Source organism: Scleropages formosus, chromosome 10 (assembly GCF_900964775.1).
Source record: "Scleropages formosus chromosome 10, fSclFor1.1, whole genome shotgun sequence".
Taxonomy (NCBI): Eukaryota; Metazoa; Chordata; class Actinopteri; order Osteoglossiformes; family Osteoglossidae; genus Scleropages; species Scleropages formosus.
Genome location: NC_041815.1, coordinates 26,478,342 through 26,492,174, shown reverse-complemented (window position 1 = coordinate 26,492,174; position 13,833 = coordinate 26,478,342). Strand labels below are relative to the sequence as shown.

At 50.7% G+C, this 13,833-nt stretch overlaps 1 protein-coding gene across 2 annotated transcripts; it reads left to right on the top strand.

Annotated features, from left to right (window-relative positions):
* The first annotated feature begins 216 nt into the window (after positions 1 to 216).
* sgpp2 (sphingosine-1-phosphate phosphatase 2) lies at positions 217 to 12,536 on the top strand. Of its 2 annotated transcripts, none has more exons than XM_018748369.2 (5): positions 217 to 359; positions 3,719 to 3,877; positions 8,606 to 8,785; positions 11,151 to 11,240; positions 11,691 to 12,536. In XM_018748369.2, exons 1-5 carry the CDS (start codon positions 219 to 221, stop codon positions 12,234 to 12,236), a joined length of 1,116 nt encoding a protein of 371 aa, XP_018603885.2. In that variant the 5' UTR covers positions 217 to 218; the 3' UTR covers positions 12,237 to 12,536. The 2 variants fall into 2 exon arrangements, with proteins under 2 accessions (XP_018603885.2, XP_029111075.1); XM_029255242.1 differs by lacking the exon at positions 217 to 359 and adding an exon at positions 2,358 to 2,560.
* Positions 12,537 to 13,833: the final 1,297 nt, after the last annotated feature.

Sequence of the window (13,833 nt, the reverse complement as noted above, 5' to 3'; positions counted from 1 at the left end):
ATATATATATATATATATAAAATATATATATAAACCACTGGCTATAGCTAATGACATGTAAAACACTGAAAAGAGTTTAAAGCTAGAACTGCTGTTGGCGCGCGCGTGACACGCGCGCTCACGCGCTCCGTCTGCTGGAGCCGGCGGACGAGCGACCCGTCTCGTGCTCCGGCCGGTACTTGAGCCAGCAGATGAGCCACGTGACCACCACGGAGAACATGGCCAGGATGCTGGCCACGGACAGGCAGATGGGCCCCGCCGGCGAGGGGGGGCTGTTGTGGTTGTGCACGAAGACGAGGCCCGTGAAGAGCAGCACGAGCATGGAGAGGAAGGAGAAGACGACGCACACGCAGCCCGTGGTGAGCGCCGCGCGCTTGCAGCTCTGACAGCTGTCGTAGCGCACCGAGTCTTGCGACAGCGTCGTGGCCGTGGACACGGCGCTGGAGGGCGCCGCCGGGCCGGGGGGCGCGCCCGTCGTCGTCGCCGCCGCCGCCGCCGCCGCCGCCGCTGCTGCCGCCTCCTCGCGCCGCAGAGAGACGAGCGCCGGGTGCAGCGGCGGGGGGTGCGGGGGCAGGCAGTCCTGCGGCAGCGGGTCCGAGTCCACGCACAGTGGGAACGCCTCCGTCACTTTCGTGTTGTTGGGCAGGTTCTGTATGCGGTAGTCCGGCACCGGCGTCCGGTGGCGACACACGGGGCAGCTGATGCGCCACGGTCTGTCCTCGCGCAGGTGCAGCGTGTGCAGACACTCCTCGCAGAACGTGTGCAGGCACTCCAGGATCTTGGGCGCGCGGCGGTCAAGGTCGAAGTAATTGTAGCAGATCTTGCACTCGTACTCCTCGAAGGGGAACGGCGCGGCGCCCGCGCTCTCGGCTCCGCTCGCTGGCACGACCGCCTCTGCCATGTCATGTTTCGCCGCTCGCGCGATCGGCGCACGAAGAGGGGAGGGCGACAAAAAGAAGAAGAAGAAGAAGAAGAAGAGAAGAAGAAAAAAAGGACGCCCGGGCGCGCTCTCTACCAACGCGCCGCCTCCCTTTTCTTACATCCTAATACTATCATGCAATTGCATTGTTGTCGATGTCTCGCTGTTTTCTCTTCCTCTCGTCGTGTGCGAAACGCGTCGGTGGCCGCTTCCCTTCACTCCTCCATTGTTTCCATCCCTCTGCTGAACGCTATAAAGAGGACGGGCGGCTCGCGGAGGATGAGCGGTGATGTAATGCCCGTGATTCAGGCGCGAGAAGCCAGGGGGCTGCAGTCCGTACAGCTCCGCCACAGAGCTCCGCCACCGAGCTCCAGCACAGAGTTCCGCCACAGAGCTAAACCACCCAGCCCCACTACAGAGTGTGAACGCCCCACCGCAAAGGTCCGACACAGAGGTCTAGCTCCCAGCCCAGTATCGGAGCTCCACCACCAAGCACCAAATTGTAGAGCTCCAGCACCGAGCCAAAAAGGAGCTTCACCACCTTGGTTCACATAGTACAGCTCCACCACGAGCCCCACTTCAGAGCTCCACCATGAGCCCCACTTCAGAGCTCCACCATGAGCCCCACAACGTAGCTCCACCACTCTGCCCTGATCCCTAAACAAAGTGAAAAAGAAAACAAACCCTGAAGTCACAAGACACGGTGCACCACCCCAAACCCGCAAAAACAAAGAGTTTCTTTAATGAAATTAAGACTCAACATCAGGTCAGGGTCGTGGTCTCCACGGCAACAGCCGAGTTCAAAGATCTTCCTTCTGCGGCCACATTGTGATTGTCTATTATTATCCTTCCTACTTTACAGCACCTGAAGCATTAGAATCACTTCTTCGTGCACTACAGATGAAACAAAGGCACATGTTCCTGGATAATAAATGAATTGCTCACATTTTATTTCAGAAAGATTATTGTTACCTGTGCAAATGACAAAAACCGTCTTATTCATATTGTCTATGATTCTGACCCTCCCTGAGAATTTGCGTTATAGTTGTTTATTAGATTCTGATTAACTGAAAAATCAAATAAAAAATTAAATGAGAATAAATTACGTCTAATGATATATATGTGTAATTAGTTGGCTTCATATGGTGGTTTCTATTACACTTATATTCCAGGTGAAACTTACGAACAGAGCAAAAAATAATGAAAAATAAAGTAGTAATGGCTACAAGATCTCTCCCGAAATCCCCGTCTGTCACCAGCAGGTGAGCATCGCAAATGACTGTTTGTCGCTGTGACACGACACAGCCGCGCCTGCGTCGTCGGGCTCTAGGACGCCGCGGAATCCTTCCTGCCCACACACCTGCTCTGCCGCTCACCTGAGTGCTCGCGCACCGGAGCTCATACACCTGAGCCCGCGCCCCTTTCTGTCTGTCTGTCCGCGAGGCGCCAGGCGCTAGGCGCTCCGCGGCGACCATGCTGGCCGCGGTCCGGTACCTGCAGGGCTCGGAGCTCGTGGCCGCCTTTCAGCGCAGGTGCGGCCTCTTCGCCCAGGACGGGGCCGCGCGCCGGGAGCGACGCGACAAACAGGACAGAAATTCAAATTACAAATACAAATCGCGCGTGAGCCATGATGATGATGCCGTGAGTACATGATGTGCGCAGTTGTAAATGTCTGCTGCATAAAGTGGGTTAAAGATGTGGGTTGCTGGCGAAAACTGAGTGAGTGTTGCTGGGTGCATGTGCAGGCAAAGTTTGAAGTCAAAAAAAGAAGGAAGAGAAGGAAAGTCAAGTGTTTACTAACTGGATTTTCTCGTTTCACCAGTTTTTTCATCACCGGTTTTAGAAGATGAAGTCACACCAGATCATGTACTAAAAGTGATTTTTAAACTATTTAAGCCCAGTTCAATGTGTGAATTTAAGCAGTAAAGCCGTGACATGGTGCGAGTGGGTTTGATGTGTCTATGAAGTAACATCTCCTCCAGGCCCAGAAGAACAAGTCAGGTGATCTTAGGGAGAAAGAGGACATTGTCTCCAAGTATTTCATTTACTTAATTCCTCATTGATTTAGTCCTGCTGCCCATCTGGTTACACTGCGGTAGTGTCACTGCTGTGCACCTCACTAGCAGGGCTGCTGTTACTAGGATTAATTGTCCACAAATGATGGTCAAATCCAGAGTCCGCAGGGTGCTGTGACCTCATGGTCCACTGGCGCGGTCCCGTATTCATCGATGGCATTATAACTCCGGGAGTGTCTTTCATTAATAACCCAGTTTATGCTCGATCCCTAGCAACACACACCTTCATAAAGGCCCACGCTTTTTTTTTTCCCCCCCCCCAAGCGGATGAGAGTGCGCACCTGACTTCCTGTGTTGATAAGAGAACCTTGACTGTGCCAATAATTATTGGCTGGTAAGACAGTTACATTGTATTAAAGGTAGAGCACATTAATATCATCTTGCATTGGGGCAGCAGGTGGAGTAGCAGTTAGACATCACTTTACAATCCAAAGACCCAGGTTTGAATCCCACTTCCTGCTCTAATACCCCTGAGTGTGGTACTTACCCTTAACTGATATAGTATAAAATACCCTGCTCTAGGGAAATTATTGCAAATAACAAAATACCATTCTGAGTAATGAAAAAAGTGTGCGATACATGAATAATTAGACATCAGGCTAGGTGATGGTGTAAAAGATTCATTCTCATGAGAGGCAACAGTGTGATGTGATATAAGCAGATAATTACTTTGTGGAGAACCCCACCCCCATGACTCACCCTGCTCTACCACGTTTATATACAGGCGCCACCTCTCCAGTACAACGTCCGGAATCGCCTTCTCTATTACTTATTCTTGGGATCTGCGGAGCTCGGACACGAGATGTTCTACATCACCTTCCTTCCCTGCATCCACTGGAACCTGGATCCCTTCTTGTGTCGCCGCCTGGTCAACATGTGGATGGTAAATGTTCTCTGACCTCAGCATGTGAGATGTTTTATTTGTGTTTAATTTTCTCCACTTGTGTGGTACCCTTACAGTGTGTTTAAAAATACTCCCCTGGGCCACGTTCCAAATGGTACCAAACGATCAATACAGAGTCCCACTCTCACTTTTGCCAAATGAAACTGAATGAGTGGATTGAATTTCTCTACATAAGGTTTTGGGTGTGAGGCAGAGTATAGCTGATATGTTGAATAGTGCCCCCTGTGATATTACTACAAAGAATAGCGCTCCAAGGTGAAGCATAGTAATGTACAATATTTTGATAGTCTGTGTTTAATAAAATTGGCAGCAGGTGGTGTAGTGATTAGAGCTCTTACCTTTCAGTCAAAGAAAATGGATTCAAATTCCCAGACTTGCTCTAGTACCTGCGAGCAAGGTATTTACCCTGAATCAATACAGTAAAAAGGTAGCATAGTGGTTAGAGCTGTCACCCTTGCTTCTGAAAGTTACAGGTTCAAGTCCCATCTTCTGCTATAGTGCAATGAATTAAGGTACTGACCCTGAATTGATACAGGCCCGTGAAGCCTGGCGTGCATAAATGGTTAAATCATTGTGAGTCACTGAAACAAAGCTTCAGCTAAATGAGTAAATAGAAGAAAGTGGCAGATAAAGCAATAAATATCATTTAAATCATGAGGTCTGAATTTTATACTGAAAAAATCCTGTGATTTTTCGTCTGATTCCTGGTAAGCTGCTACCAGCTTGTGTGCAGAGTTGGCACAGTGTTCCCGACCATCTGTGGGCGACGGCTGATGGCGACGACGTCTGGCTCGCTTCTCTTTCACGCTGTAGAAGTGCCTCCCCCAGGAAGAACACAGCAAGCCCGATCAGAGCGAGTACAAAAATTATTTAAAAAAAAAAAAAATATTCCATCTCAATTGCCCGTCCTCTAGTGGAGCAACAAGGTCCACACTCATCCCATGGTAATGAGCAGAGACCTGGTCCGTACATAGTACAGCTTCAGAGACTTAAATGTCCCACCATAAGTGACGCGTGACCAGAGGGCGTTGCAGTCACATGAATTTCTAATTTTATCCCAGAATCCCCTCTTTTTTTGGAACAAGAATTCTTCTTTCCTAATGTGTTTTTCTACAGAAGCTCATGGAATTATAGCCTGTTCCGCATCGCTGACATGAAAGGGCGAGAGGCGACTCCTTGGCGAAGGCCGTCTGTGACACGGGCTGATGGCTGCCCCTCTCCACGCCAGGGGGATGATGCTTCCCCGGTGTCTCTCGCCGGGGCTCAAGCGAGGTTTAAAGGCTGCCGGATTTCATGCCCCTGGTGTCAATGGCACCGGCGGACGCCTGGTTAATTAGGTGCTAATTAAACCGTCGCTGTTTGACCGGCCGGTGTGACAATGCGACCCCTTCTTCAGACCCCCATTCCTTCCCGGCCCCCCGCTGCCCCTCCGCTAATCCCACACTGTCGCCATTCACAGACGTTGAAGCCAGACTTGTGTGTCTGATCGCATCCGCCCGGCCGACAGGCAGCGTCGCTGCAGAATTCTGGAGAACACTGTAAAAGAGAAATAGTTCTGGGTCGGCTGGGCCGGCGCTCCACGCCTGCTGTTATACGAGAGCTGTAAAGCGCCCCACGTCGTCTGTCCCCGTCGCCCCCCGAGAATAAATTCCGTTAAAGAAAAATGAGGAAAAGGGCAGGGAGATGCGACCGCCGTAAGCGTTTCGATATTAGTTTGTTTAACTGTGTCGCTTGCGATTGAGCTGCTGCACCGTCATCAGATCACCTGTCCGCCCCGTGATATATCTTGGCTCCCCTTTTATCATAGTCTAAAACAAAACCCAATTTTTTTGCTGTCCAGCAGTAAGGTCCCCAGCAGGGGTTAAACTTGTAAATCATAGTTGGATTCCTTTGCCCTAAACACAGGTTCGCTGTCTGGTCTGTAAAGCAGGAAGCCCCTCCCCCCATTTGATTGCTTTGAATTCTGTTTTCCTGTGTTTTTTGCATCTCAGATTTCGCCGCAGTTTAGAAAGCTCTAATTTACAGACTTAAATATCCTTTTCCTTATTGCTGGTGTTGCCCTGAAAGTATTTTTTCAGGATGGTTACCGCATTTTTTGGCGTTTCCTTACGGCCGCGCTGGGTTTCATGATGCGTATTTGAAGTGTGGTACAAGGTATGAAATGGGCGTTTGGATGAGTCGCCAGTGGGATCCCGCTGTGTGAATGTGACGCTCCCGATGGCCCCACCTCGCGACGCGTCCTCGTTGGCGGCGAAAGTGCGCCGAAGCGAAATCCCGCAGAAATATCTGGAATTCTTCGGGTGCCCTTCGCCGCGGAGGGAGCCGTCCGAGGGGACAATGGGCGCCCTTGTTTCCCGTCACAAAGGCCGCCTGTGTTTATGAGCAGCGCGGGCCGAGGTGAGCGCGTCCGCGGGGGGCAAAAAGCCTCAGTCGCCCTGGCGGGGCGCACCCTCGGAGTTCACACGCGCGTGCCCCTCTAAACGCAAACACACGCTCTCTGCGCGAGTGTGGGTGCGCGCGGATTTAGAATGACACCGTTTGTAGTTAAAGCGTTTCTTTCGCGTTGCGAAGCTCTCGTGTAAACCGGTCTGAACCGGATGGAAAAAAGTGACATCGTTCCTTCTTCGGTTCATTGTTGAGCCTTTCTGGTGAGCGAGCCCCCTCTCCCGATAGCGAGGAGCTAAATCTGGGCTGTGATCCACGGGATACGAAGTGACCCTTTGACCCCTAGCTCGGGCTGCCAGCGTGATGACGCAGTCCACTCGGTGCTCTGCCGTGTCGCCGGAGGGTCCCGATCTGCCCATTGAACTCCGTCTACACCAGACGGCTTCTCGAGACCCCTCCCCGCCGGTCCGCTTCGACGACGCCGCGGTGCCCCTCGTTAGACATTAAACCTGAGCTCTATTCTTCGGCCAGGGCTCCGTCCGAAGCTCGTCAAAGGCTGCCCTTTGCGCCGACCCGTCCGTGCCGTGCATTCCGGCACCCGAGCGCGCTCTGTCAGCCTGCCTGGGGGCAAACTGCTGTCCTGCTGTGCTGAAGGAGCCATCCAGGGTTCAGAGTCCCGATTTAGCCAGGGGCCACACATTCACAGGGCCCTCACTGTTGCCCTCCGCAACAATGAGCGTACGAGTATAAAACAAGAACAATTTGTTGGCCGGGAAACAGCTGCGTGCATTAACCCCCCGCCCCACCCGCAAAGAAAGCGATGAACGCTCTGGCCCAAACCACTGCTCTCAAGTGTGTGTAGCCGTATTTATTACGCAACGATGCGGTTAAAAAAGACATGCGAGCGTGCGGCCTGGCCACGTGACCTCTAACGCTTTGTAGCAGAGAGCCAGGTCCCCGGAAGTCCGGGGTACAGAGCGCGTCCTGGGGGCACGATTACGGTGAAGCATTTCATCCACCGGTTGATCTGAAATAGGAAGTCCGCTATGAGACGAAACCTTTGACCTTGTCTTAGCACGACTTTGTTCAAACCCGTGCGGCAGCAGCGAGGTCCTGTAATTTGGTTAAACTGGAGTGAATCAGTCTGTGTTTCGGAGGGGGAGGGCAATGATGCTACAAACAGAAATACACGCGCTGCGTTCCAACTAATGGGCTCCCGGGGTGGGTGTCTGGGTTAGGGTGACGGAGTGAGAGCGCTGTGCGGGTATACCTGACCTGCGCTGCAAGGCGTGATGGGAGAGAGAGAGAGATGGCAGGTGGCTCAACGTAGCGAATGATCGTCTGTAAAAGGCAGGTATTGATAACTGAGAATCTCAGTGTGCGGCACACAGGGCCTTCCTTCACCCAGCCTTAGTCATTCATTCGTTAATTCATTATGATGAATGCAGGGTCACAGTTAGAATCTCCAGTTCACCAGGAATGTCCCGTTCCGCCCAGAGGAAACCCGCATCGACATGGGGAGAACATACAAACTCCACATACACCTCCATCTGAACCCACAGCCCAAAAGCTGTGAGGCACCAGCGCTACCCGCTGAGCCGCAGCGCTGCCCCTCTCAGTGTTCACCCTCTGAGGAGCAGCATGGATGTGTTTTTCTTTGAAAAACATGTATGTCTACGTCATCCCGTTTTCCAAGGTTGTGCTGCTTTCCTAGGCTCCCGATAACTTGACGTTTCTCCGGCCGCCCCAGTAACCACAGATACGTTGTCTGGTCGAGGCCCATTTGCCGCGTGTTTACACTGACAGAGAGCACACATTATGCACGGTGAAACCAAGCAAAACCTTTGCAGCGTTCGCTGTGGAGTAAAGATTAATCTCCGGCATCTAGGAGAACTGCCTGAGCCTCGGACATCGGTGCGGCGGAGGGAAGCTGAGTACGAAATCCATTCCCCTCTGTCTGCACCAGTGGCTTTAAATTAAATATAGCGGCTCGGCCTAAAATACATCTCTAAAAGCCGGGGCCTTTGTTTTCACAGGCGGGCACCACACTAACTGCTCGTCATCCAGATGGAGCTTACCTATTTATACTGTCGACATGGTGGGGCGGTTCTACCCCATCCCCCTTAACAAGACACACCACAGTCCTGCCCTGCTGCAATGGACATGGGTTTGCATCCTAAATCTTGAGGCGCTCTCCTTTCCTGCGTCTTCCTAATGCATTTCCTTTCAAGGCTCCATCCTTAGCTATGAGCCATGTGATGATGAGAAGGGGTGTTGTTGTTATGACCCCACTGTCTTTCACCCCTTTACCCTTCCTTTCAGGTGGTGATGTATATTGGTCAGGTGATGAAGGACATGCTGAAGATGCCCCGCCCTCTTTCGCCCCCTGTGGTGAAGCTGGAGCCCCGTGTGAACGCCGAGTACGGAATGCCCTCCACCCACGCCATGGCCGCCACCGCCATCTCTTTCACCTTCCTGCTCAGCGCTGCACCCAGGTTCCAGGTGAGCGGGACACGCCCCGGACAACCCGCCGCAAGAGGACAGGTGACGGCATGTACATTTTCAGCACGTCTGAGCAGTACGGGTGTTTTTACCTGCTGTCTGATTGGATCTGATTGGATAGGGGAATGATCCCTCAGCGAGTAAGGGAATACCACATGTACCGTGTCAGGAGCTCTGTACAGTCACCGCTGAGAGGTGCCTGAACCACCCCCAGCCAAGGAGCAGAGAGGGCTGCGTACAGATGGCTTCTCCGTCACCAGTGAGCATCCTTACCATTTAGCATCCCTGGCGTGCAGCTGCTGCTCGTCGCCAGGATACAACCTTGCACTTCATCGCTGTCACACATCCATCATCGGGCTGTAGAGTGAGTGAGTGAGCGAGCGGGCGGGCGGGCGAGAGAGAGGATCGGATATGTCCTTCTCAGCTTGGCTTATGTCCTGGATCTCTCCAACTCCCACCAATGGGCTCCCTGGGACCCCAGTTCTGCATCCAGGTGGGACACTGGTTGTGAACACGGGCGCAAAGCCGTCGCCCTGGTCCACCGCCCACCTGGTCGGGATGAAACAACCCTGACGCACCGCACCCGTGCTCCTCGCTTCAATAACTTAAGAACCACCGCTCCGGAAAAGGAGTTTGGACCACGGCCTTGAGCATCATGCTATACGTTGGACGGCACACCTGGGTAAAACTGAGTTTTAAACCCTTAGTGAAAATATATCATTTTGCTTTTGCATATTGGTTTCCAGGGGGGGTTCAGACAAGGAAACATCCTCTGCTCCGGGTGTCGGAGGTCAGTGGCATCAGGGGAATGCGCAGTGATCGATGACGGCAAAAAACGACTCCCGCTTTAATAGCCCTGAGAATAACTGCCTCGCTTTTAATTTGATCGGTGTTTTGGTGTCATTTACTGGCGCAATCTTTTCGGAAGGTAGAGCTGAACATTTTACTCAGTCTGTAATCCTTTAATCCATAACGCTTCTTTAAATCCAGTCTTCCTGAGGTCGCAACTATAAATAATTGTGAATTGAAAAAGTTTGTGCTTCTGCCAGTCCTTTAATTGAAATGTTTCTTCACGGTCATGCAGGAAGAAGGCAATTATCATTAATTAATTGAGTTTTGTTATTGTATGTTTTTTGCATGGCACAACCTAGTAAAATAATGGTAATTGCTCAAAAATAATCTTCCTGAACTCCCAGAAATGTGATCAGCTCTTGGAGTGGTTTATTTTATTTTATTTATTTATTCTTTTCGGCAAGTGTGACCAAGGCGTGGTCCCATCCAGGCTCAGCCTCCATCCATAAAGCGGTAATTGAATATGGGCGAATGAACAGATGAATGGATGGTGTGATTTCCCCCCCCCCCCCCCCCCCTTTTTTTTTTTTTTTTTTTTTTTTTTTTTACTGTGCGTGCTGAGTCTTACTCATCATAGAGGGAGGGGCAGCCTGTGTGTGTGTGTTTCAGCGAGCAGTGATAGAGTCTGAAGGAGCAGAGAACTCGGAGGTGAAAGATCAGGACAGTCAATCACCGGGCTCTCTATAGAGCGGCCCTGCCATGCCTTCGCCTTTGTTACCCGGGACCGGCTCCCTTTTGATTCCGACCTCGTCATTAACTTCCACTCAATGGCATTCAGCTCCGGGAGGAGGGGAGCGAAGGGAACAAGAATGGGCCTGGGAGAGAAAGAGGCAGCGAGCGAGAGGAAGGGTCTCCATGAATATACAGGGCCGAGTTTCAGGCGCTGTCATTGAAATATGGGGACGCAAAATGGACAAACGGAGGGAGAAAGCATCAAGTGGACAGAGAGGGATGTCACAGGGGCGAGGGCTGGGGGGGGGGGAAAAAAAAGCCGACCATACATCAAAGTGCGTGAATGGAGAGCGGGCGGCGACGGAAGGGCTCTCCCCCGACAGGAGGGGTGATGGACACCGTGTTTGAATTCCCCTTCCTCTGTCTGGGTGCATGTCCAGAATTTCTGCACGTTGACATCATAGGGCCGCCTTGTTAGATGGACATCGAGCACAATGCACTTCAATGGGCTGAAGCGTGCGTTCTCGAACTGGAGTGCGCGTTTACGTCGGAAAATGCACGCTGGGGGATAAGGTGCGCCTAATAGCGTTCAGCCACACGCTAGAGGGCTGAGTGCGGGGTTTATAAATTATCCATAAAGTGCAAAGATTAACCGCATGGGAAGGACCGTGTCGGTATTTACAACGGTTCCTCCTTTCAGGTGCATGTCTTCGCCTAAAAGGCTACTGTAAAGTAACTAACTGTATGTTTACGACCCTGTGCGAGAGTGGTGTGGAGCATGTGAAATACCATGAAATACCTTTCCTTCCTTTCCTTCTTTTCTCTTTCTCTCTCGCCCCAGATCCAGTTTGAAGTCGGGCTCCTCGTGGCTGTCGCGTTTTCCACCCTGGTGGGCCTCAGTCGACTCTACACGGGCATGCATTCTGCGCTGGTGCGTTACCGAGAGTCGAGCATCGTACACGGCTCCCCACGCGAAACGCGCCCGGCTTTCCATCATTCGTCACGCGACGGCTCCCCCGATGCTGGTCTTGCGTGACACGTTCTCGCAGATTCCACGCTCTTTCCATGTTGGCGTACACTCTTTTTACTCTTACGTTTGCTGCCGGAATGTAAGCACGTGCAGTCCAAACACGCGCAGCGATCCAACTCTGGTTCGGTCAACTTTTTTTTGCATTGTTTCATTTAGCTGATGCTTTTTTTTCCCCAAACTGACTTGAAATATTAAGCTACCTACACTTGGTTACCATTTTTACTGGAGCGGTTGAGGGTAAGTACCGTGTTCAGGTTGTCCTACGGCAGTAGGCGGGATTTGAACGTGCGGTCTTCGGATCCGACCGCTCCCGCTGGGGTTGTCGCGTTTGACGTGTCCTCCCCGTTCCAGGACGTCATCTGCGGAGCGATGATCTCGGCCCTGTTGATGGTCGCGACCTACCCGGCGTGGGACGCTTTCGACCGCCTGCAGCTCGAGAGCCCGCTCTCCCCGGTCCTCGCGGTGCTCGTGCCCCTCTTCCTGTGCTACAACTACCCCAGGCTGGACCACTACAGCACCACGCGGGGGGACACCACCGTCATCCTGGGCGCGGGTGCCGGCTGCTCCGTGGGCTACTGGGTGAACCGCCAGCTCGGGAAGACGTTCGAGCCGCAGGGGGGCTTCCCCGTCCCTCTCCCCGCACTGACCCCGCAGGCCCTGCTGTTTGGGTGCGGGCGCTTCCTGCTGGGCGTCGCCATCCTGCTGGGGACCAGGCAGGCGATGAAGACGTTCAGCCTGCTGGCCCTCTGCTCCTGGCGCAAGGTCTCCTTCCAGGATTTAAAGGCCCGGCAGCAGAAGGAGATAGAGGTGCCGTACAAGTTTGCCACGTACATCAGCGTTGGTCTGGTGAACACCATTCTCGTAAACAACGTCTTTGTTGTTCTGGGGCTGCTTTGACAACAGACTTTTTTTTTTTTTTTTTTTTTTATTATAAATTATTTTGAAGGCGGTGCACTTGAGCATGTGCCCCTGTTCAGGTTCATTCAAGAGAAAGATATATAATCATGTGCTGTTTATCGTACATGAGCCAAAAACACTACAGTTCTACATGTATTTATGCTGCACAAATATCGAGTGTGTTCAACAATGAGCGTTTTGTGTTTTTTTTTTTTTTTTTTTTTTTTTTTTGTATAAAAATGTACAACGGTAACTTGAATCTTGTACCGGGACATGGTGTCATTTACCACCGATCATATTGTACGCTCTTTGTAAGTTATGATAAAAGCATATCCTTTGCGGTTTTTTTTTTTTTTTTTTTCTCCCCCCCCCCCTCCATTTCTACTAATGTGGATCCTTCCAATTCATAATTCCCTCGTTGTCACAGCTGCTCACATCTGGACAAACTCTGCAAACCAGTTTAAAACCTGTCCCAGCCACCTGTGGCAGGTGAAGGTTTTACTGCCTGAAATAAGAAATAAAACTACTGAAAAGCCATACATTTAAAATAAGTCTTAGAAATTGGTTGCAAGATCCTTGTCAATGCCCCCCCTCCCCCCCCCCCTTCACTGACTGCCAAACTTATGCCTTTTTAGTGATGAATATTTACTGCTTTCACTACTGTAATTTGCTGTTCAGAGGTCAGACTTTGTTGCGCATGTCTGGGTCACAACACTTTCTGATCCTGGTAGTGTTTACCCTGGTAGTACTGCCAATGACGTATGTTGCACGTGTATTGAAACCAAGAGTCGTTGTATTTCACCGTGTTTCAACGAGTAACGTGTATTATAGAGGGCAAAGTAAATTACCCTTTAAACTTCCATCTCGGGCTACAAATGTTGCGTTACGTGAAAAGTAAAACATGGGAGGAAGCTAGTATTGTATGCTGGTATTTTAATGGTTAGGGGTGGTAACTTACCATCAAATGTCCTGGGTTCAAATCACTGCTCCTGCCGTTGTACCTTTGATCAAGGTTTTTACCCTGAATTGTTTCAGTAAAAATGTCGTGCTTTATAAATGGAAATAAAACATGCATATTACATTGTAAATCGCATCCGGTTTTGTGGATAAGATTAAGCTAAGTGAATGAATAAATAAATGATTAAATCACAAATGAAATGGCTTAATTAAATGTTTGAACAGAGCCTGTGTTACCTTTTTAAGGTAAATAAATTATTTCCTGTTAATTTACTAAAGCAGAGGCAGAGAGACCGTTGGCCTGGAGGAGGGTGTTCTGTAATTATTTGAAGTGACGACGTGGTAAAGGTTAGAACCACACATGGCAGATAATTTTATCGATAGATAATTTTCTGTATAATGATTAACTATGATGTATAGTAGCGTGTGTTGTGAGAACAGAAGTAGTTTTCCTTAGGATGACCTTTAATGTAGCATTAACTTACTTCACCATTCATCCAACACTGGGATTTGTGCATTCATTACATTTATTTCTTCAGCAGATTCTTTTCCCCAAAGCGATTCCCAATGAACTCTAGTGTTATCGGCCCGCACACCTTATTCACCAAGGTGACTTACACTACCGGATACACTGCTTACA

Excerpts from the sequence above, each read along its gene's own strand:
- sgpp2 (XM_029255242.1), top strand. The coding sequence starts at position 2,393 with ATGCTGGCCGCGGTCCGGTACCTGCAGGGCTCGGAGCTCGTGGCCGCC. Across the intron at positions 2,561-3,718 it reads TGAGCCATGATGATGATGCC|GCGCCACCTCTCCAGTACAA; the intron begins GTGAGTACATGA and ends GTTTATATACAG. Across the intron at positions 3,878-8,605 it reads GCCTGGTCAACATGTGGATG|GTGGTGATGTATATTGGTCA; the intron begins GTAAATGTTCTC and ends CCTTCCTTTCAG.